At 37.3% G+C, this 23,639-nt stretch overlaps 2 protein-coding genes across 3 annotated transcripts; one reads left to right on the top strand and one right to left on the bottom strand.

Moving 5' to 3' along the window:
- Positions 1–177: 177 nt before the first annotated feature.
- On the bottom strand, positions 178–6,566 carry LOC113686714 (ras-related protein Rab-14). Its single transcript, XM_027204367.2, has 11 exons — positions 6,410–6,566; positions 5,917–5,981; positions 5,113–5,166; positions 4,390–4,504; positions 3,934–3,996; positions 3,520–3,586; positions 3,065–3,106; positions 2,829–2,874; positions 2,514–2,544; positions 2,307–2,375; positions 178–1,640 (listed from the first exon to the last, which is right to left on the bottom strand). The coding sequence occupies exons 2-11, from the start codon at positions 5,969–5,971 to the stop codon at positions 1,529–1,531; spliced, it is 654 nt and encodes a 217-aa protein (XP_027060168.1). The 5' UTR covers positions 5,972–5,981; positions 6,410–6,566; the 3' UTR covers positions 178–1,528.
- A 44-nt stretch (positions 6,567–6,610) lies between these two features.
- On the top strand, positions 6,611–23,462 carry LOC113686713 (uncharacterized). 2 transcript variants are annotated; one of them, XM_089202981.1, is made up of 24 exons: positions 6,611–6,804; positions 7,957–8,014; positions 8,855–8,950; positions 9,436–9,492; positions 9,730–9,911; positions 11,363–11,505; positions 12,266–12,425; positions 12,548–12,596; positions 13,098–13,137; positions 13,688–13,805; positions 13,939–13,987; positions 14,457–15,650; positions 16,222–16,320; positions 16,588–17,031; positions 17,077–17,118; positions 17,482–17,532; positions 17,783–18,422; positions 18,925–18,962; positions 19,427–19,480; positions 19,811–19,934; positions 20,299–20,395; positions 20,973–21,046; positions 21,139–21,253; positions 21,873–23,462. In XM_089202981.1, the coding sequence occupies exons 1-24, from the start codon at positions 6,695–6,697 to the stop codon at positions 21,955–21,957; spliced, it is 4,119 nt and encodes a 1,372-aa protein (XP_089059107.1). In that variant the 5' UTR covers positions 6,611–6,694; the 3' UTR covers positions 21,958–23,462. The 2 variants fall into 2 exon arrangements, with proteins under 2 accessions (XP_089059107.1, XP_027060164.2); XM_027204363.2 differs by having other exon boundaries at positions 16,588–17,118.
- Positions 23,463–23,639: the final 177 nt, after the last annotated feature.

Here is a 23,639-nt window from a genome sequence, read left to right as displayed (position 1 = left end):
AAAGGAATATTGCTTAGTGGAATTGCCCACATGCAAACCTACGTTCCAAGCAAGAAAACTGCATGACACCCATCCTGTTCACACCCATCCCCATTTACCAGCAAAGGCTTAGGCTTCTGACAATAGCATCTGGTCTTTGTGGTAAAGTTACAAGTATAATGACAAGTGACATTCACATATCCTACACTGTACAGCTTTATTTTATCAAAAGAAAGAGGAGAGCTGGATTGAGCAACGCATTCAAGGAGTTACAAGCACACCAAGAAACATCTGCAAGTAAACTTTGAAAACAATTGCCTACAACAGACATTTAGCAAAGTCATTTTCTAGTCAGAAAGGCATTACAATATAGCATTGTTCTTCAATGATGGATTAAAATTTCATACCTATGCATATATCACAACTTAATTTTTCCCTCATAAACAACTGCAACAAGAGTGCACGAGACAGCAACTAAATGTTACAACTTTCCCCTGTAGCCCTGAGCTTTCCTTCAAGAGGTATGAGAAAATGTCTAAGTGCTGGTTTTCTTTGTATTGTGCTATCAAGATTTTACAAGTTAAACATTATTCTATCAACTTGAGGGACAAATGCAGCCCATTGTGTACAAAAGCATGAAAAGCATTACAACACTGGTCCTGCTGATACGATTTCCTTGATGGTTGTCATGCATGCAGGGAACACTTTGTGACAATTCCATTGTGATGAACACCAATAGGTTTAGCAATTCGCAGTTTGAATATTCAGAATTGGCAGTGTACTAGGAGCAAAATAAACTTATGGGAAACAAGAGGAAAAGAAACACACACAGAGAACTATTAATTTTAAAAAGAAGAATGAAACAACTAGCTGTGTTTGGTTTGGTTGTCTACAGCACTTCTGAACAACTTTTTTGTATTATGGAACCCAATTTTTTAACAACAGGCAAAAATGTGTTGGCTTTGCTAATTTAACTCTTTCACTTTCAAAATCTGTCTTTACTATCTGCCATACATTACTTTGGATATTATTTCTTAGAATTAGAATTAGGATATTGTTTACCCCATGTTGATTAATTTTAAATTTTCAACACTTGCTTCATGAACCATGTGTTGTTATTGTCATGGTATCCTGAGTCAATGTAAAAGAGTTAAATACCTGTACATGTATGACAAACAGTTTCTTTAAATGGGAATTTAAGTAAAAATCATCTTTCCACCCTGCTGTAATTTCACCCTTGTGCCATAACTAGTACTGAACCATTGTAGATTTCCTTACACAAAACATGAATATCTTTCATCAAAAGTAGTGTGTTACAGCATCTTCTTTGCTAATGGAAATGATAAGATGATATTGCCAATGAGGACAACCATTCCTCATCATTTCCCTTTTGCTACAATATAAGTATTTATACCACATCTGATATCTACATGTACATGTTAAACTTAACCAATGTTGTGTACCATTTATCGAAAATAAGTCATGTTTGCGTCTGCATCCAATGGAGGAAATTCATTCACCTTGTTCTCTAATTAAAATATTTAGGAGGTTAGCAGGCACATTTATCCTGATTTGCCTGCTGATCTGTGTGCAGTGAGTTTGCTGGCCTGCCTGCCAGTGGTTTGTGCTGCACTCCTGACTCTGCTGCATTAAGATCCAAACTAGTAAAAGCAGATGAATAGAGGGGGTGAGTTTCTAAAGAAACTGTGGTGCTACAACAATGAGAGGTATTACAGGATAATTTGGTTTTATCAAATGAGTTGATGATGTAAATTGGTTACCATAAACAGTTTTTAAAGCTGTCCTTTCAAACATTAGTCCTTCTCCATTTGCTCTGACAATGGGCTAATGCTCAAAACATCAGCTGTAGAGACTCTCCACAGTGGCCAATTTATATTATCAACTCAGTTGATGTACATGTACATGTAACCAAATAACCTGGTAAAAAGCAGACCAAGCATTATCAAATGGAATACACAATAATTTTATAATGATTACATGTCCTGGCTTTTTCTCAAATAACATTAGTGCAGAAGGAAAGCTTCCTTCCAAAAGAAAAAGTTGATTAAGGGGACTTTCCCCCACATTCCTTCATATCAGCATGTACTCCTAGATAATTTAATTGCACTGCAGCCATACAATGTGAATTTTGTTTGAGTGAGTCAATGTTCTCACAGTGCAGCTCAAAGACAAGGGAACATAATATACAGGTACCATATGCACCTATGAGTGTTTCAATTCCAGGCAAAACTCTCCTGTCCATATAATAATCAACACTATAACAGAGTGAAATACTGTAACAGGTGCAACAATAACCTCAGACATACCTTCCATCCTGAATATTTTGGTAAATTTTCTTTGCTGTATCAAGGAAGGCATCCTCTACATTTTCACCCCTAAAGAATGAAAACCAAAACTTGTTCATAACCAAAGAATGCAAAGTTGTCAGTACTGTGGAGGAGTCAGTGGCATAAACATGGGATAGTAGTGCACATTTGTACTTTTTAAATAATACTTATAACTATGGCCCTTACGTTTTTGCACTTGCTTCACAATACAGAAGTCCTACAAGGATAGAGAAAAATAATATGGTTACAATTGAGATGGATTTTATACGAGCAAAACTACTCCAGGCAGTGTTTATTGTACCTGTTGATTCATTTTACACTCCTAGGAGTGACTAATGAGTAATTTCTCTTTAAAACACCTATACATCATCAGGCAGAGGTCTAGTTAAAATAAAAACATCAACTAGCCAAAACTAATTGATTTGACACCACAAGTCATATAAATTGTATGGCAGGCATTTAGAAAGCAAATGTGGTAATAACAGGGTTAAAATGGCTCACCATTCTCCTCAGCAAATTGTTTGGCTTCTTCATAAGTCACATCTCTCTATTGTGATAAGAACAAGAAACAATGACAAACTGACAACAAGTTTCACCAATACTATGCACACAAATGCACATGAACAGCTGTACATGTCTGTTGAGGTTAATTCTGACAGAAGGAGAAATGGCCAGTATGGAAACACAGAAAGATAGACTAACCCCTGATTGATTTGATATCAAATATCTGTACTGACCTGAGCATCTAAGTCTGACTTGTTCCCAATAAGAAATATCACCTAAAGGTAATTAACAAAAAACTGTAAAAAAAGGAAATAACTTCATCCACTACAAAAAAGAAATTTAATACAATTCATAGGAATTAGAAATTACTGTTTTCATTGTGAACATTTTTCACTTCTGGTTTCATCAACAACCTATATAAACTAAAATTAGAAAGTTGACTGTTCCCTTACAAATCACAAATTTATATCGAGCTACTACATGATACTATTTTCTGTTTTCCTATTTAGCTTTCAGTTCCTTTATTATCTTTTTAATTCATTCCAGTACTCTTTCCAATCTCTGATCAAAAACAGTTGAGTGCATGTAACCTGGTTGAATAGTAAAGAGCAAGTTTTCATGTCACTGTGTGAGTGACAAACTGCTTTGCATCTTATTGGAAACTCTGCTATTACTTGTAGTAACTTACTGTGTTTGGGTTTGTTAAATTTCTTGCATCTGTGAGCCAGCTACTTAGATGATTGTAAGTACTTCTCCTATGAAAGTTGAACAAACCAACAAAAATTTATTGAATTACTAAGATAAATCTTTTTTAAGTACCAGAGGTAACTGGTTGTTGTCACTGCGAATATTACCAAACCAAGACTGTTTTGTGTGAACCAAATTTCCCATCTTTGTTTTTTTGGTCAGTGTTTACTAGACCTATGCTTCCTTGCCCTGTCACCATCAGGAACCCTCTACAACAGCCTTTACCCACTCACCACATATCATGGTCTGACATTTACAGAAAACATTATATGACATACCAAAACATTACTCCAAAGAAAAAAATATACAGGTGTACATGTACATGCTCATTTTCCACAAGGAAATCTATTCTTACCTTGTAATATCATACACCATGAGGGCACCAGCTGCACCTCGGTAATAACTTCTTGTTACAGCTCTGAAAAATTCATTATTGCCCATTTAAATAACACAAGTTGTAATGGCTACTGGTGAGCACACATTCTTTGGCTCAAAGAAAGCCATTTCTAAGATGGATCAGTACTACGTCTTAAAAAGAAAGAAAAGTGTGTGTATTTTGATGGGGAGAAGATGAGGAGAAGATGAAGTTTAACCCCTTGAACACCCAGATTTCATCATTAATTCTCCTTACTGTCTAACATGCAATTCTTATGACATTAGCTCTGAGAATTTGGTATTGGATTAACTAAAAATCCCCTGACTGACATTTTTCCTCAATCTCATCACCTGTCTGCATGACGATACATTGGCATCGTATAGAGAAATTCTGTCTTGTTCACTTGTGGGTATTAAAGGTAAAGGCCAAACACACCTAAATCTCTCTTGTCCAGCTGTATCCCAAATTTGAAGTTTGATCTTCTGGCCTGATACTTCAATTATCCTTGTTCCAAACTCTACACCAATGGTGTGTGGGCAATCTGCCATAACTATCAGAAGCAAACAATACTTGTGTTAACTTACATCTACACACTTGCATAATTTAAGGTTCAGCTTAGGTACATGTACATTGTTATCAGAACCCATGAGAAACTGTCTCCAATTTAAAATGTCACAAAAATGGGATACAACTGTATTTAGCCTTTTCACTCCCATGATCTAAAATTTGATTCTTCACATTGTCTGTTGTTACCTCTAACAAGTTAATAAATTTTGACTAACTGCTCAGCAAGTAATGAATAAACATTAAAACTACAACCCATAACCCTTTAACTCCCAAGATCTCATTAGCAATTCTCCTTACTGTCTGCCAAATAATTCTTTTGTTGTTATTTTGGAGAATTTGGTATTGGATTAACTGATAATCCCCTAATTGATATTTTTCTTTATTCTCATCACTTGTCTGCTTGATGTTGGTTTGAAATAGTAAGGAGAAATTCAGTCTTGGTCACTCATGGGAGTTAAAGGGTCAAAAACTGTACATGTACTGCTAAAGTTATATGGTTAATGAAATATGAACGAATGTAATTGCTTTCAGAGTGTGCACAAAAAATAATTATTAGAGACTTTCAAAATGAAACTAAAAATGTATAATTACATTTCTTTTCTGTAAATTGATGAAGTAGACAGGATTTGCCTACACCCATATCTCCTACAAAAAAAAACCACTATATTTCAGTATAAGCCCTCAACATGCACCTGTATCTCATTTTACTACTTTTTGTTTAATACAAACTTTTCATATATAACAGGTGTCATGGATCCTACTGAACAGAAACTTTTATCTCAAAATACAGAATTGCAAATAAGTTAACTCCTATATAAGCCTAAAATTTGAGATTCACAACAGTATTATTTGTGAAAATATTAATTTGCTTAAAAATTCTAGGTTGTAGAAGATTTGCTCTTGAGGATCAAGTATCAGGTATAGCGTTTTGAGAATCAAGTTTAGGAGTACTGTCAACCTACACCTCAACCACATTGTAGCATGAACTTTGGGGAAAATTTTTCACTAAATATTAATATAGTAAGACAAAAGATACTGTAGATAAAAAAAAAGACAGAAGAGGGAAGGGACTGGCTATAAAATGGGCTAAATTTTGAAATTTCGTATATCAAGAAAAGGTTATTAGTGCTGACAGGGCAGATAAAGACTAACTGAACTATAAAATGAACAACCTTTCAAATGATCAAAGTGTATATGGCCACTTATGCATGTCGAAACATTCCTCCTTAAAATTAATCTTCATCACGAAAGTGAAGTCACCTATAGAATTCTTAAACTAATTTTCCGAACAATAAATCAGCAACTACAGAGTGGAAAACTAACTACAAAATAAACGACCACGTAAAAAGACAACAAGAAAATTGGTTCCTTCTAAAGTTAGAAGGCTAGGCTTACCGATAATTATGTACTTGAATATGTAGGAGTAGTTGTAAGGTCCCGTTGCTGCCATGATCGGGAAGCTAAAATGCAAAAGAAGAATTTTCAAAAGGCTTCATTCGAGGAAAGAGTGCACTCTTTATGAATGACCCCCAAAGACGGAAATGTGATGAAGTGCACCTTCAAAAGGAAATATTACGAGAATTTTCTTCAACCTACGATTCATGTACGGCTCTAGTTTCTACATGTAATATAGAACATAATTAGCAGATTTATCGCGATAAGAATTCAATTTGTTGCTGAAATAATAACTGAAGACACACCAGAGGATTTAGTCAAAGCTAGCACGTGAAAATGTGCGGTCAATAAAGAGCAAGGAGAAGCTTGATGTTACCCACCCCCTTGAGAAAAGAACAGCTCTGCGTTGCACCACAAGAAGGTCACTGGGGCTCAATAAAGAACAGAGGATACACAAACCGTTCAAACTACTGCTCCCTTTAAGAATCCTTACCTCGCCAATTAATGAAAATACAAAAGCAAAATCCGGAAGATGAAGATGAGAAATATGGCGGATCCCGTGATTCGAAAATACCCCGATGAGCTAAAAGCACTCTGGGTACTCTAGATCGGAAACTTCTCGTGAATACCGAGGCTTCATCGACGAAAACGAACATAATTCGACTCAAAATTAAAAATAAGCGGTAGCAAAGCTGCATTAGTTATCAACAATGGTGGGTGAAGGTAGAGAGCGCTTATTGTGGGTGATAGCGAAGCACATCTGCCAAGTACATGGAAGATGAGTTCGGTTTGGAAGCGTTTGCAACGTGTAGGGAAAAAGGCGTCAAAGTTCCAGTTCACAGCTTCATATCAGTCTTTGACTGTTGAATGTGTTCGAGGTGGAAAATGGTAAGAACCAGATTCAAAACCTTTCGCCGGTCCATCGTACGTATGTTTATGTCCACATTTTAATATACGCCCCAACGTGACTATCCATGTTAATCCCAGAAAATACCTCATCACTACATGTTAAAATTGCCATGTTTTCACGTTCACCATGGTATCAACAGTTTTACTGAAACGTTCATCAGGATAGAAAAAAAATCGAAGCACCCGAGGGTGTATATACATCACAATTCCTTCCGTTTTTGAAAAGAAAATGAAACGAGCTTTCACGTGATTTTCAGTCTCTCTTGTCGTTGTCTTTGTTTCCTAGAAAATCATTCTTTTTCTTGGCTTTGAATCGTCGAATTTGATATTTGTATCAATATTTTTTTCTTTCGTCGTCGCATGCATGTAGTGCTCCTACTTGATTTGCAACGCGAGAAACCTCAGACATGCATGGGTCTCCAAGTTGAATTCAGTTAAACATAAGAAAATAAAAGCAAATTAAGAGCTAGAAAAAATTATGTGCTTTCGATGAAACAACAAAGAATTCATTTTCGTTAATTTTCACCTGAACAAAAAAATTATGACCATTTTGTATTGTTTGACCTAAACTATGTTTATATATGAGAAAGCAATTATTCAAGTGTTGAGTCAATACCATTCACTCATTTGTCAATGGAGTACAAATTGTAGACACTAATGAATATCTGAAAGTGGATTTCATTATTTAATGTTAATTATTATGAACTTTGGAAATCCTGACCAAAAAATAGCTATAAATAGTTTGATCTTCAAGGTGGAAGGTTAATGTTCATATATACAAGATTCTGCTTATTTATTTTGATTTTGAAGCCGCTGATATTTAACCTTTTGGACTCTGAGGAATTTTGTAAGCCACTTAGAGAAATACATGAATCATCCATGGTTTTAATTTAGATGGTGCTCTTCCTGTTCTTGAGACGAACTGTACATCACTATAACCAGAAACAAAGGAACAGGAATTTGCACATCAGTGATAAAATTAAACCTTAACATATTGATTGCAAGTTTTCAATTTTTTAAGAAAATCATCATTATTATTACTGCCACATGTAATTAAAAATTAAAATTATCTTAGTTTAATGTTATAAAGCATGAGTCTTCTCAATCTAACCTCTTTAAAAATTATTATAGGCAGCCAAACAAACTTGTTGTTGTGTGGACAAGAAGAAAAAGAAGAAAACTTTCCAAGGTGAATTTTTCATTGAATACTTTAATTTTTGAAAATAATGTTGCATTTGCTCTGTAATTGGGACTTTCACTAACAATTGAACTGCATACAGTCTAGTGTCTTTGTGATGGATACTATTGAAAGCAAATGCAGTCAAACCTGTATTAAGGGGCACTGTATTAACCCTTTAAATCCTGAGATCTGATTTTTGATTCTCCCTTTTAACTAGAAATTTCATGTTAATAAGTTAAGAGAATTTGGTGTGAGATCACACCAAGTGTGAGATCATGTTAATAAGTTAAGAGAATTTGGTGTGAGATCACACCAAGTGTGAGATCATGTTAATAAGTTAAGAGAATTTGGTGTGAGATCACACCAAGTGTGAGATCATGTTAATAAGTTAAGAGAATTTGGTGTGAGATCACACCAAGTGTGAGATCATGTTAATAAGTTAAGAGAATTTGGTGTGAGATCAAGATAACTTCCACCTGATAAGTTTGAATATTCTCATCACCTGTTTACTGAATACGATATGGATATTATAGGGAGAAGTTACATGTTAATCACTTCAGGGAGTTATTTAGGGTTAAGCAGTCACCCTGTATTAAGTGGTCAGTTGTCATAGTCTTGAAATTTGTTCTCCCTTAGTATTTTCTATTTCACCTGTATTCAGCAATCGCCTCTATCAAGGGGTCACAATGATGGTCATGACAATTCTTGTCCCATTGTTGTTAACTGATCACATTCAAGAATTTGTTACAAATTTGATTAAGATGCCATTCTTATGGTTGGACAATGATTAATCTAAGATGAAACTGAATAATAAGACATTGACTTTACTTGGTTATTTAAACTGTGCAGCCAATGTCATGGCAACCAGGAATCAGCAACCCTTTCCGAGGGATCATTGTTTGGCCAGAGCCAGAACCTGTTGAAATCAACGTTACTCTTTACAAGGTACATGTCAGGTAGTTTTTAGCTAAAGATACATGTACATGTTATTTTGCTAATCAAAAATCAGATAGTTCAGTCAAGGTTCTTGTAACACGTATTACTGTATACTCTTGTGCTAGGCTGGGCCAGGTCTGATACTTATACTGTATTAGTTACATACAAGTACTGTGATGCATGTAATATGTTACATGGAAAACAGAGCTTATTTCCAGTGCAGGGGGGCTGAAGAATCAGTGCTGATGTAGGAACCCTCTTTATGGGTGTGGGGCATATTTTCCAAGAAAGTATTTTGTATATTATTTTGCTGATAGTAGAGGGGCTCATGTGTGTAATTACCATACATACATGTAGTTTGCTAGTCATTCTGAAACAGCTAAAAATTGAATTTCTGTTTTAATGCACAATTGATTGGACAACATACAAAAACCCAATGTATCTCAAAACTACATTGTAAACCTTGTATTCATGCCACTTTTTCTTAAATCAAGGACCCCAAACCAGATAGTGAGTTTGAGGACAAGGAGTGGACTTTTGTGATTGAAGATGTAAGTTTTGAATATTATAGTCATTATTGTCAGTAACTAGAGAACATTCAGCTGGTTGTAGTGTGTTCAGGCTTCATAGCATAATTGCATTCCATACCTCAGTAACTTAGCTTTACTCAATGTAACTAAGGAGATGCCAGGCAGAATGCTAAATTACTTTTATTATTACTCCTAAGAGTCAAACTTTTGTTTTTACTTAGTTTGTCTTCTTTTATCTGTTTTTTTCTCCCACCACAGGAAGCCCAGAATGGAAGAAGAAAGCCCATAGCTACAGGTGCTATCAACATGGTTGATTATGCCAGTGTGGAAAGCCACACCTTTGATGTCACACTTACCCTGAAAGTTGCCAGTAAGAAGTTAGTGTCAGCTTCCCTTGAATTGAACCTGACCTGTGTATTGATCAAGGAGGGGATGGCTACGTAAGTAACAACATGAAAAGACTGAGAGTGTTATGATTGTGCTAGAAAACATGGTAACTGGTCAAATCGCCTGAGAGTCATCTTACCCGAAGTCCCATCACCCAAAACCTGAGTCATGTTGCCCGAAATTTTAGTTATATTGCCCAGAAAAAAAAAGGCAAGTTTCCTTAAGAAACAAATACTAAAATATCAGAATTTCTGACCATAAATAGGCAATAAAGTCAACAATGCTTCATTTTTTTGTTAGAAACGGACAACACTTCCCTTTATTGTTAGAAATGAATAACACTTTTAGAATCGTTACTGAAACATATTTCAATTCCGACCATACAATCAATTTCTTTGTAGTCAAAGTCTTCATGGTGGTGTTACAAACCATGAAACATTTTCTCAAGCTTACAAGATGTCAGTGAGTAAGAAATGATTACATGCCAAAGGAAAAAGACTTCATTTTGTTGTTGGAAATGAACAACATTTCCCTTTGTTGTTAGGAACAAACAATGCTTTTAGAATCTTCATGGTGTAGTCAGAAACAAAGAGCACTTTAGTGATAAAAATTTGTCAACTTTATTGCCTATTTACAGTCTGAAATTCTGATCTTTTCAGTATTTGTTTCTTTGGGTGTCTTGACTTTTTTTTTCTGGGCAACATAACTATAATTTCAGGCAACATGACTCAGGTTTCAAGCAACTTGACTGTAAACCAAAAATAGTGTGCAAGAAAAAGATTTTAACTGAATGGAAGAAGTATATTGAGACAAAGGCCAAAAGATGATTGCTATTTGGATTATAAATTCTGATAAAACTATATTAGCAGCATTGTAACAAAATTTATCTGGAAATGAATTGGATTAGAATTTACATGTATCAAGTGTAGATGATTCCTGTTGAGGAAAAAGGGGTGTGTGGTTGTGGGCTACAAGGCTGACTTTAACATGATGATGGTTGTGTAGATTGGTTATGGCTCTAATTTCAATGCGCTCTAAATACTATGGACAAGCACATGAGGCAATTATCAAATAACTGCCTTCTTTGACTGCAAGTTCAGTAGAAGAGGATTCAAAGGATTCTTTAAGACAGTAGTTTCTTTATGCACAATTTTGATTATTAGGCTGTATGTACATGTATGTGTGCTGGTGTGTGCAAGTTGGTGTGTATGAGTTTGTCAGTTGGGGAGTTGACTGTAATTCCTTGGGTCACATTAGGATGATTAATTGTTAAAACTGTACCTAATTCTAAATTTGGACATACAGGTGTTGTTAAGTGGCGTTCCTAAAATTACCTGTTTTTTTACCTGCCTGCTGTTTTGTGAGACTCAGAGCCTTCCTTCAAAACTCAAAATCCCTTATAAAGAAAGTAGAGTTATTAACTATAAATAGTTTGTAAGATTTCTGCTGTAATTGCTACCTAAAGTTGTTCTTTTTTTTTTTTTTAATTTTATTTTGGCAATAGTGATGATGATATGATCAGTATTGGTAGTATGATGAGCTTGAATGACTCTTATTACTTTGATGATAATGATGATGACATGGAAATGGCACCATCCCCAAGGTTTCATAGACGAAACATTTCACAGGGCAATATGAAAGTACAAGGTACCATTACTAAAATAACAAAGTGTTGATTTACAGAATGATTCTTTAACAATTATTCGCTGATTGCAAAGTGAATATTGTTGAATAACCCCTAAGATGAAGCCAAGGGGATTACTTGACAATATTTGCTGAGCCTGAGGCAAATGGTTGTTTTAGCATAATCCTGCAGGTGCTTTTGAATTTCTTGTAAATTCATTTTGTTGTTGAAACCATTCACGAGAATTTGACGGGTTTATTTAATTCAATCAGCAAAAACTTCATTGTATTGTACAGCAAAGGCAAATGGCAAAAATGAACTCTGATTCAACTTAGTTTTTGTATGCACCTTAACCCTTTACACACAAGCATCAGTATCCATATTCTCCTATTCTTCTCTTTACATTTCCTTTGCTATTGATGAGGAGAATTCATTCACATGTTACAATCAAAGCCTCATGGGTTGGCAATCATTTGCTGTATTCTCATGACTGTAATGAATAATTAAGCTATATTACTGTAAGGAGAAATTGCATGTACATGCTGGTCACTCTAAGGTTTAAAGGATTAAATCAGCACTGCAGAAAAATAGCACAAAGTCTCATATTCACAGTTTAATGCAGATATTTTAACTTAAGATTAACATACCTTATCATCTTGTTCATCAAAAACAAAATTCTTTGGAAGTCAATCTATTGCCATATTAGAATAAAAACAACATTTGGAGGAAAAAAAACAATACCAATTTGTTTGTTTCTCACAAACAATGAATTCTCTTCCAAAGCTGTAACCAGCCTGCAAGAGACAGAATTTGCCAGAAGCAGATCACCAACAGCATCTCCAGTCCTTGGCAAGAAACGTGGCAGAATAAGATCCAAATCATCTTTGGGAGAAAACCCTAAGACTCTAGTTAATGACCTTCTGAAAGCAGAAGGCATGAAAAGGTGAGAGGAAGAGTATGATGAAATCAAGGTACTCATCTTCTACATGCATGGTAGTATATTACATGTATGCTCTTTAGAACACCTTTTTTGCCCTAAACTAAAAATCAAATGTTTGATTTAAGGTCAAGCACTGACTCAGATGCATCTGCAGACACTTCTGATGGTGGCCAGGTAATGTTGAATCCCCTTATCATCTTGTACAGAAGTATTCAAGACTGAGCCCAGTCCATGCTGTAAACAACAAGTGTGCATGTCCCATGGTGACAGATTATCAAAGTGCGTTATTTGAGTATTACATGTTTACATATGCATATTTTTTTGTACCTTCCAGTCTTTTATCACATACATTATGCACGTCTTTGCTAATTAATTTGATGAGACGTGTGTGAGTGTGTGTGTAGCATGATAGCTTTTTCCAGTATGTAAGTTTTCCTTTCACGATTTGTCACTTCTTCAGACACAAAAGTTCTTTCTTTTACACAGCAATGTAACACAAAGGATTCTTTTGGCATCAAATATGAAAGACACATCACATGCGCATGTATAAAATTATGCGTATCTACGCACGTGTATATGTATATGTATGCGCAACTCTGTGTGCATATGTGCTTATACAATTTTTGTGTGTACTCAACGCATATCTGATCAGTACTGTATGTACATTTATTTCAGGATACTAAGGACAAGAGTAAGATGGAATCTGAGCTGATAAGTAAGTGGTGCATTGTCCCCTGATCACTTCAACAACTTTTAACTCCCTTCCTGGCTCAACAATACATAAGGAGGTCACCTTGGCAACCAAGCAGCAACCCGCCTCTAGGCACTTGTCAACACAACATTGACAAACCAATGTGTGGAATGTTGTGTGGGGGGAAGAGAGGAAAACAAAGCAAGCAAAGTAGGAAAGCAAACTTGACACGAGCATAAGGCAATGCCCGTGTAAACAACCCTTGACCTCCCCCTCCCTTAATTTCCCTTCCCGCCCTCACCCCCCTTTATTCGACCCCCTCACCCACGATCCCCCTTCCCTTCACCCCTTCCACTGACCCTTCTTTCCTTGACCCCCCCCCCTCCCCTCCCTTAACCTCCCCCTCCTTCCAAAGTTTAGTCCCGTTCTCTTTCTTCTCCAATAAGAGTACTTTACCGATGAACCACTCCTGATGGGAAGTCCGGCTGGTGGGTCATTGTGGCATTCACTGAAAGCGTTATTATTTGCGTAATGTATATTAACTGTGATGAAAATGTAGTTATTTGTCTTGTAGAATGGGCACGAACATGTACTAAAGGCTACCGTGGAGTGAAAGTTAAGGATATGACAACCAGTTGGAGAGACGGACTTGCATTTTGTGCAATTCTACACAGCTTCCATCCGGATAAAATGTGAGTGGTGATTATCGTGCATCTTCGTACCTGAATGTGCTTCTTAATACATGTTACTTCAGAGTACACAGTGGTTCTCTTTTGCTTGGAGTATTTGTGATACATCTGCTGTTTTTTTATTGCTTTTCTGTAGTGACTTTTCCTCACTTGATGCAACGAACATTAAAGAAAACAACAAGTTGGTAAGGACTTGTTTTTGATATTTCACCATATTAGTAGCATGCTATTTTGTACGTTTCGCCAGTTGTAACCTGGTGTTGTTAAGGTGAGCGGTTATCTGAGTTAAAACACAATAGAATTATCGGACTGATCGTGCAGTTTGAGCCGAAGGATGAGGGTTGTCGTAAAAAGGACTGTTATCGGTAGTAGTTATGAATATTTTGCCAACTTGAGCAGAAGTAATCATGAGATTACTCTTTAGGAGTTCTCTCTTTTAAACGATCAAACTGCAGGATCGGCCGTTAAAGCCATTTACACGTCTTTACGAAATAACATGTTAGAATGAACATTTCAACCCCGATGTTTGGAACTGATTTTTTAACTTTATAAATTTTATAATTATCTCTCTTGACTTTTTTTATCGGCTGATCGTTCAGCTTCACTAATCTTTGCACAATTAATTCATCTCATATTTTTTTTCCAATCATTTAGGCTTTTACTGCTTTTGAGAAGCTGGGTATTCCACGTCTTCTGGACCCCACCCAGATGATGTTCACAACCGTTCCGGACAAGCTATGTGTGATGACATATGTTTATCAAATCAAGAATCACTTCGGTCGGACGCGACAACCGCTCCCTCCGAGCCCACTCAGTCTGGAGACGTCGCCCAGACCGCGAAGATTACCCGTCCCACCACAAATGACGGTTACCTCCACAGAGGAACCCACTGTAGAAGACAATGATAGCGGTGGAGACAGCAAGGTGGCCGCCTCCAAGGACAGGAAGGAAGGGAGCAACCCTTTTTCGGACGATCAGGAGGGGGACGATGAACCTGCCACGTCCGATTTGTCGACGAATCCTTCTGCCAGCAGTTCAAGTAAAGTTAACGGGAGCGAAACAATTAGCAAGCAAAACATTGGGACGGCTTCTTCGGATGCAAGCGTAGATAGGAAAAATTCCGCGGAGGAAAATGAAGACAAGAAGAAAGATATTCTTGTAACAAGTGATGTGAAACCACCACCTCCTAAACCCCCAAGAATTTATCAGACTGATACTAAAGACGATACGAGTTTGAAGACTGACGATAATGTAAATAAGAAGGAAAATACTGAATCAAAGCCGTATAATCCTTTCGATGAGGACGATAAAGAAGATGTAAAGGAAAATAACAAAACCGATCCAAGTACAAAATCCACGAAGCCCAGCAAAGGTTACAACCCTTTTGACGATGACGACGATGATGTTGCAGCTGATAGCTCGGCAGAGAAGGACAACAAGCCAGGTTATAATCCATTTGACGATGATGACAATGAAGAAGACGCAACAGAAACTAATAAAAACGCCAAGAAGAAAACATCCGGTGTAATTAAAAGACAAGTGTCTTATCCCCATCATTATAATCCGTTCGAAGAAGGCGCTGACCATAAGTCGAATGCTACTGATGAAAGCTCACAAAGAACTAAACCCAAAGAAAAGAAAGAGACTAAGGATACTGTGTTAAACTCGACAACAAAGAGTTATAATCCTTTTGAAGATGATGATGATGATGATGATGAAAGTTTGAATGATAACAAGACTGCCGTGCAAGGTAATTCAACAAGAAAGTCTAGCACGGAAAGGAAAACCAACGTGAACAGAGTTGCCCAGTCTGGGACGAGTTCTCCGTCTGCTGCGCTTAAACCGGCGGTAAGGACGTTAACCCTACACAGCCTAACATCTTCATGCATATTCTTCTTACTGTTCTCTACACATTTCTTATGATACCACAAGGAAAATTTGTGTTACAATCAAGGGTGATCATTGTTGGTGATCATTTCTTTCTTCTCGTGACGTTAATGTTTGATTTAGGGGTGACAATGTAAGGAGAAATGAACTTCTAGTCACTTTTAAGGGTGGAAAAGTTAGAGAGGTGAGGGGCCGTGCTTACAGTAACGGCATTGTTTAAATTATGTAAAATAGTCGCATGTGTTGAGGACTGGAGAAAGTTTTCTATTTTCCTCTTGCATCTACTTAGAATTAATGGAGATGTTAACAAAACATCAGTGAAGAGGTCTGTAATCAATTAATTGCTTTCAGTTTCAACCCTCTAACTCCCATGACTGACCCAGACAGAATTTCTCCTTACAACATCAGTTCAATAACAAGTAGATTAGTGATGAGAATAAAGAAAAATATAAATTAGAGGATTATTACCGAATTAAAATCACAAGACAGTAAGGAGAATCACTCATGAGATCAATGTATTTCTGTATTGCAGGAGACAAGTGCAAAGAAAAGGCGTGCCCCACCCCCACCGGCAGTACGTTCATCTGATGATCCCTGGACAGCGAGACTTCCCACAGAGGTTACTCCCGCTGTGAGTGTTGAGTTGTTATTAATGTAAAGGAAAGTGTAGACTCCATGTATTATGAGCTTGAGGACCACTCCATGAACTGTTACTCTTGGTTTCAAACAATCTTTAATTGAAAAACTGAAATAGGAAGAAAGAAAGAAGTTTTCTCATTAGGGTATAACAGATCTTAGGTCATAGTTAAATCGCCATATTTTGTGTACACGTCCTTAAGTGAGAGTTTAGATAAGATCACGATAAATGAGTGACTATTAATCTAACCATTTCTTTCAGAGACAACGTCGGTCGCGGCCGACAGAAACAAGCGGTGAACAGCAAACATCTCCTAATGCATCCCCCGCGAAAAGGGCTCCAAAGAGGGCCGCCCCTGCTCCTCCGAGGCGACCACCCCTCATCCCTTCTTTTGACGAATGGAAAAGTGAGCAAACGGACGGAGACGCTGCTGGTGATAATGAAAGACTAGCAGTTTCTAGCACAGGAGACACACATGAGAAATCTGAAAGCAGTGGTGGGGCATCTCCAAAAGCAGCACCCAAAAATTCCACCACCGACGCAGCTAATCAGGCGGATATAAAACTTCTTGCGCGCCAAGTACTGATGGACGCGCGGAAGAAGGCTGGCGCTAGCGGTGCGTTACCTAGGGAACGAGTGGCAGAAATCGCCAAAGCTTCTAAAGGACCAACCGCTGATAAAGCAACCGCTGATAAAGCAACCGCTGATAAAGCAACCGCTGATAAAGCAACCGCTGATAAAGCAACCGCTAATTCAGATGAGCGCGAAGGTGGTCCACAAGGGAAGGAAATGGTAACAAGATGGCTTATGAATGGCTGTTTTTGGTGATAGTTTGGTGTCGGGCTTGGTTCAATATGTTTGCCACGTTACCAGTGGTTAATTGGCATAATTCTTTGCTGTTTTTGTTGTTTACTTTGTATCAAGTGAAAAACCAAATAGCTAGTTTTTCTCTCTCTTGTCAAGCTTTAATTTATTTCCTTTTAAGTTAGCCCTGGTAATTTAATGTTCTAAGGTTAAACCCTCCAGCTGATATGTTAGATCATTCTCAACACCTGTTTGCTATACATTGTATTAATTTTTTTTTCAAGGAGATGCTGTATGTTAATCACTTTAGAAAGTTAAGAGTAAAAACTAATTCTTATCTGTCATTGCAAGGTTGATGACGAGGAGGCTTTGAGAAAAAAGGAGAATCTGAGACAAAGAAAGGTTTGTCGATCTATTGATTCGTGAGCTGAAGTCAAAAGAAAACTTTAAAAAAAATGATTAACTTCACCGGAGGTCACTCCTTGATGAAATTGTAAACGCTTGGAAATTTAACTCCTCTAGAGCTCTGACTCTTCCTTGATTTCTTTTCTCTATTTCGTTATTTACCCTTCATTCGAGAGTTATAAAAGGAAAATTTTTAATGGTTTATAACAGACTGTGCATAAAGCCATAGTATTTCGCTTGATTGCAGGAGGAGCTTTTAAGACGAAAAAAGGCCACAGAGAAAGCACAAAAAATGGTCCAAAATGCCGTTGATAAAGAGAGGGCACAAAAACAGCCTTCTTCACCGCAACAAACGATAAGTGAACAAACAAATCAGGAAAGTAGCACTGGGGGAACTAATACTGACAGCACTAGTGGCGATCAGAAGACGGCTGGGAACAAGAACTTACGACACCGTCCGCTGAAACTGAAGGATAAAGAAAATGATGAGAACAGACGAAAATTATCACCGCCTCCCAAGAATGAATTTAAAGAAAGCGACGAACTGCAGCGAATTAGACAAGTTTTGAATCAAGGAAAGAAGGACAGAAAATCTAGTAATTCTGATAATTCTGGTCAAGACAAAAACTCTTTGCGTGCACAAAGTCCCAAGCCTTCGCAGGAAGGATCAAGAAAAATTTCACACGGTAAATCATCCAAACATAGTGCGGTGAATGGGGTGAAAAATATTCCTGATCCTACGCCGCCTCCGCGCCCCAAAGCACGTGGAGCCAACGCAGGTCTGCATGCTTATGTTAAGAGTAGAAAAATGAACTTTGAGGCTTTTGAGGTGCCATCGGATCAAGCACAGCAAGGTGACAAGCAAGAAAATATTGGGACACAACAAGGTGAGAGAATGAACCCCCTGATATTAGCAAAATAGCTTCACTCGTTGTAGAAAAGTGTAATTGTTGTTATTTTTTGTGTCTAAAGTGATAAGGGATGGTAGCAGATATGAAAGTTTTTCCTTTGTTGTTCGTCCATGGTTATTAACCCACCCGAATATAAATATTCATTTTCTCCACACTTTTCTCTTTACATTACCCATGGTACTGACAAGGAGAATTTGTTTTACAATCAGGTGCTTAAATTGTGGATTATTTTCGTTTTTCTCACGACCTTATTTTGTTTCAGGGATGATAATGGAAAGAGAAATTAGATTTCAAACCCTTTTAGATCGAGGTTAAAGGGTTAATTCGTTTCTCGATGTCGGAGCTTGAACTGTGCATTTTTCTTTTGCTTTCTCTTTTCCTTACCATCGAGGTACGATTAACATTGTACTGGCGGAATATCTTTAACTCTCGTAGAACCCACTCGGGTAAGATAGATTTATTTTTCTTTCTTTCCAAGGTGTTCAAGATAATGATACAAAAGACGATTCGTCCAAGGTAACTCAGAGCCATACAATAGAGAAATTTTTCATTTAGAGTTGAAAGTTATCCAGAATTACTTTGGTTTTACTTTTTTCGCTCAGTGATTCGTTGGTTCAGGAAACCCGCGCCGCTTTCGAAACTAATCGAATTCAAAACTTAAAAAAATTGCAGCATGGTCGCTCGCGTTTTCCCGTGCTTCGAGGGATTTGTGTGATTTTACTCTGGGCTCTGATTGGCTCTGTGATATTTCCCTTTGTTCTGATCGGCTGATGTGATTACTTTGGTGTTGGTTGAACGACACCATAATCGAAAAGTGTTCCATATTCCAATTCACAGAATTCTTTCTTTGGGTTTTTTGTTGGAATTTGCTTAACTGTTTGCTGGACCCAATTGTTATCATTATTTAAGGATGTGTCTTTCATTACTGCCTTTTTTTTCGTTACGGACATACATAACTTTTAGTTGTTTTTCTTCTTTAGGATGGAGTTGCCATAATAGATGATGAAGGACGGGAATCAGGGGAACCCTCACAGGTGTGTTTTCGTCGTTTTCAGTCTGTTAAAATTTATTATGTCTGCAAAATCGAAATTAACCTTTAGAGTCTAACTTTCCAGATCTGGTAAGTAGATCTACTCTTCCCGGCTTGCTGGCTTATAAAATAGACAGCAAATTTTGGTCTTATTTCAAATGGGGATTGTTTTTTTTTCCCTCTTTTTGAGTATGATTTTGGTAGGAAACAAAAGAAAGTGTCAGTGCAAATTTTTTCGCGCAGCATACACTGTATTTAAAAAAGAGCTTTGTCATGATGTGAGTAACAATAAGGCGATCAGAGTTAAACCAGGCACTCTTAACTGATATTGTAGGATCTTCAAGACGCGTCTGACTACGTCCGCGAAGACCTGGAAATGCTCGAAGAACAACAAAAAGCTTTGGACAAAGTTGGAGAAAAACTGGAAATTGAGCTTCGTCGGGCGATGCAGACTAAAGGTAATATAAAGCGTTGTATGCGTTGTGTTTACCTCTCTATCTGTTACTCAATTAGCACGAAGAAGAGTTTCTGTAAATCAGTGAAACGAAGACTTAAGCTTACCGTTAACACTGATAAGCACCCCGTATAGTTCGTCAAGTTTAAAATAAGTCCCCACCCACCCCTCTCTTGTAAGCCTCCAGTTTGGTAAGGCAATCAGAACGTAATCAAACCTGTTTGCTCAGTGCCAGTTAAATGAAACAAAGTGAAAGAGGGCTCCAGTCAAAAGATGATTGAAAATACAGGGATTCTTATGAGCCAGGGGAACGGAACAAGAGCTAGCATAGCGTTAGTCAGTCATGTTCTCTGGAATATATTATACAGGTTGTGAAGATGAACGAGAAAAACTTATGCAGGAATGGTTCTTACTGGTTAACAAGAAAAACGAGCTGGTCAGAAGACAAGGTGAACTGAATTTACTGTAAGTACATTACATTTTATTTATTTAACTTCAAGTTATAAACATGCCCAATGTGCACTCTGGTTAAACTCTACAATTTTCGCAAGGACCGTTCAAAGCCTTAAAGCGACGAATGCGAGTCGCCGGAGGGACAAATTACGCCTTCCAGACACATATTCTCATAGTTTGCTTCATACTTGATATTCGCTGTCTTTCGGCTTTCAGTTTTTTGTGTCGTTGTTTTAAGCGCCAAGTGGTGAAGCTTTTTCGTGCGTTATTGGTGACCGTTGGTTCGAGACAGGGCGCATGACGACAAAGTATCGAAAACTAATATCAGAATGATACGAGCAGCCAATCAGAAAAAAGGAAAAAATCATCAGGAGCCTATTAGAACTCAACGCTAACGCATGTAACCAGCCTAAAGCGCGGGAAACCGCGCAAGACCCAGGGGTGATTGAATTTACTTATCACTCGTTGGTTGAGAGTGATGTGAAAGTTTTACGTAATAAAACAACACCAGTACGGTCCCAATCATTTGAAGCTTTTTAGAATGAGTGAGGTTATATGAAGTTGTTTTGTTATGTCTCCCTAACAATAGGAAGAACGAAGAGGACCTGGAAAGGAGTAAGGACATGCTACAACGAGAACTGCGAGCCATTTTGGAATTGGAAGGTAACTGTAAGAATAATTTTTGGAAGACATATGCAGCCTGTGAACTTGTTTTGCATTGTAAAGTTACACGGATTGAACTGTTTTCTTCTTAGATTGGCAAAAGACCGAGGAGCAAAAAGATCGTGAAGTAAAATTAATTGATCAGCTGGTTTCAGTTGTCAACAAGAGGGATCAGTTGGTGCAGTTTGAAGACTCGCAGCTTTATCAGTGAGTATTAAGTTGGGATTTGTATAAAGTTAAGTCACCTACCTAACGCTTGCGGACTGGGCTTACAGTTACTGAGAAGTCTGGGTTCGAGTCCTAGCCGAGTCATTGTGATGTGTTCTTAGGTCTACGAGTCCACAGCAACCATATGATTCAACTAACTTGGCAGTAATTAAAAAAAAGATGGAAAGCCTCAAATCCTTCACCTATTGAAACGCTATGTCGCAAACTCAAACAGACTATCTCTGAGGAGCGCCTAGCTCGCATGTTGAAGTTACTTTAAACCAACAAGTACACAAAATGCATTTTTCCGAACGAAGTACAACAGCGTGCAGCTAAATTTCAGCAGCTAAATTTCAGCAGGTATGCAAACTGTGGTATGCAAGAGATACTTCATGCCCTGTTGAAGGAGAGTTTGTTGCGAAAGTTTTACACTTAAACTCGGGAGACTACCGCGCAGATTTGTGTGTAGCATACATGTAGCTGAATGCTTCCTATTACAAGAACGGCAGGCTGTATAGCTGGGGAGACTATGCGCAACTGCCTTGTGCACGCTATAACGATGATAAACGTTTTGAATTGATTATAATTCAGTGCGTTTCTTTGTTGCAATTCTTCGCAGGGCTGAGCAGGATGCACTCCATGTGCAAAAAGTGATTGCTAGTGCCAGGCTTTCAAAGGACAAGAATGAATGTGTTCTCCAGTAGGAATAAATCATGTTTATTTCAGTTTCCTTGGCTTATGAAACGTGATTTCAATCATCCCCCAAAGTGGCTTGAGAAAGGTGTATTAAAGAGAACAACAGAACAAATTCTGTAAAAATTTGCTCGAGTTAGGTCGAGATCTTAAAGGTTATCCCCAAGTATCTGGTACTCTAATTGTGAAAAGCTAACCGAACCGTTTGTCTGGTTGTTATTTACACGTAAATATTTAAATGGAAAGCGAAACAGCTAATCAAAGACAATGAAGATGTATAGTTAATGGTTTAAAGCCGGTGGTAACATGTGATAGTGAAGTCTGATCGTCCGTGTGGGTGTAGTCCTGAAGAGGACTGTTGTCGGTAGTGATGACTGACATTTCGACAACCTGAGCGGAAGTGATCACCAGAGTCAAGGGAATAGTCATTGTCAGTCGAACAACAATTATTCACTACAATCTGACAACAACTCTTTACTTGACTCCAATAATGACTTCCAATGACGCAGAGGTTGTAGGATCACACTGATCACACTGAAGATATGTTTATGGATACTAATAACGAGAGTTTTTAAATGGTGACATCTCGGGCGGGTCTTTTGCTGCAAAACAGTTAAAAGAAGGCAGTTAGCCGGACGGTGTAGTACTCAGGCAGAATTACTGCTTCAAAGGTTAACTGCTCTTTTCTTGTTTTTTGTTCGGTTACACTACACCTGCTTTCTTAATATTGAATGGTTGTGTCAGTGATTGCTGCATTTTTGTGTTAAAATTGTTTTTTCCTCAAAATTTGTGTAAGATGAATATATTTCCGAAGACGGCGTTAAATTTAGGTTTAATTTTCCAGTATTATTTTTATAGCACCATTATTTAGAAAATTTTCTATCTGTTTCTAAAAATGAATATTGCGTTGCAAAATTTTGACACCTCAGGCTTCAAAGGCACTCGGGAGTAATATTGACCCTTAAACCCCAAAGAGTTAATAGCATCTAAGTTTTCCTTACATAACCACTGAATCTTTCTTAAATGTCATGAGAATAAATCTAGTGGTCGCTAACTTAAGTAGCTTTTGGTTTTTAAAATAATTCTCTTTGTCATTACCATGCGAATTGTGTAGAAAACAGTTTGGAGTATTTATATAGTAATGTTAGACTGTAAAGGGTTAAATCAAGGAAGTGCAGTTAAAGAACTGATGGTTTCAACAACTAAGAATGGTCATCTTCTGGGATAAATATTATTTTTGTGAAATAATTTAAAATTAATTAAGTAAATATTAGTTGAACATCCTATTCCTTCCCATTAATCTTTATTCCAATTGAAAGGGAAAAAAGAAAAGAAAATTGAGACATAATTTAACGACGTAACTTTCTCCGTTGTCCTTCTATCTTATTCTTTAACTTGTCCTCTCGTGTTCTCTAATGAAACCAAGAGCGTTTTGAAATTTCATTATTTTATTTTTGAAATGCTATTCCCAGAGTGCATGACGAATAAAAACGGAAGTGGTTCTATCAGACAAAAAGCTCTTATGAATTAGGGTGGGCAATTAGATATATACGAGATGATTATAGCCAACTCTGTCTTACGATCCTCGTTGGCTATCTCTCACCTCATACCCACAGTATGCTCGCAGAATATTGTGAAATATAAACTTCAGACACTCCGATGATTTGTGTGACCGTAACTACATGAGAAAATG

This window comes from Pocillopora damicornis, chromosome 4, assembly GCF_964200805.1.
Source record: "Pocillopora damicornis chromosome 4, jaPocDami1.2, whole genome shotgun sequence".
NCBI lineage: Eukaryota > Metazoa > Cnidaria > Anthozoa > Scleractinia > Pocilloporidae > Pocillopora > Pocillopora damicornis.
Note: the sequence above shows the minus strand (reverse complement) of the source record. Positions and strands in the feature narration are given on the sequence as shown.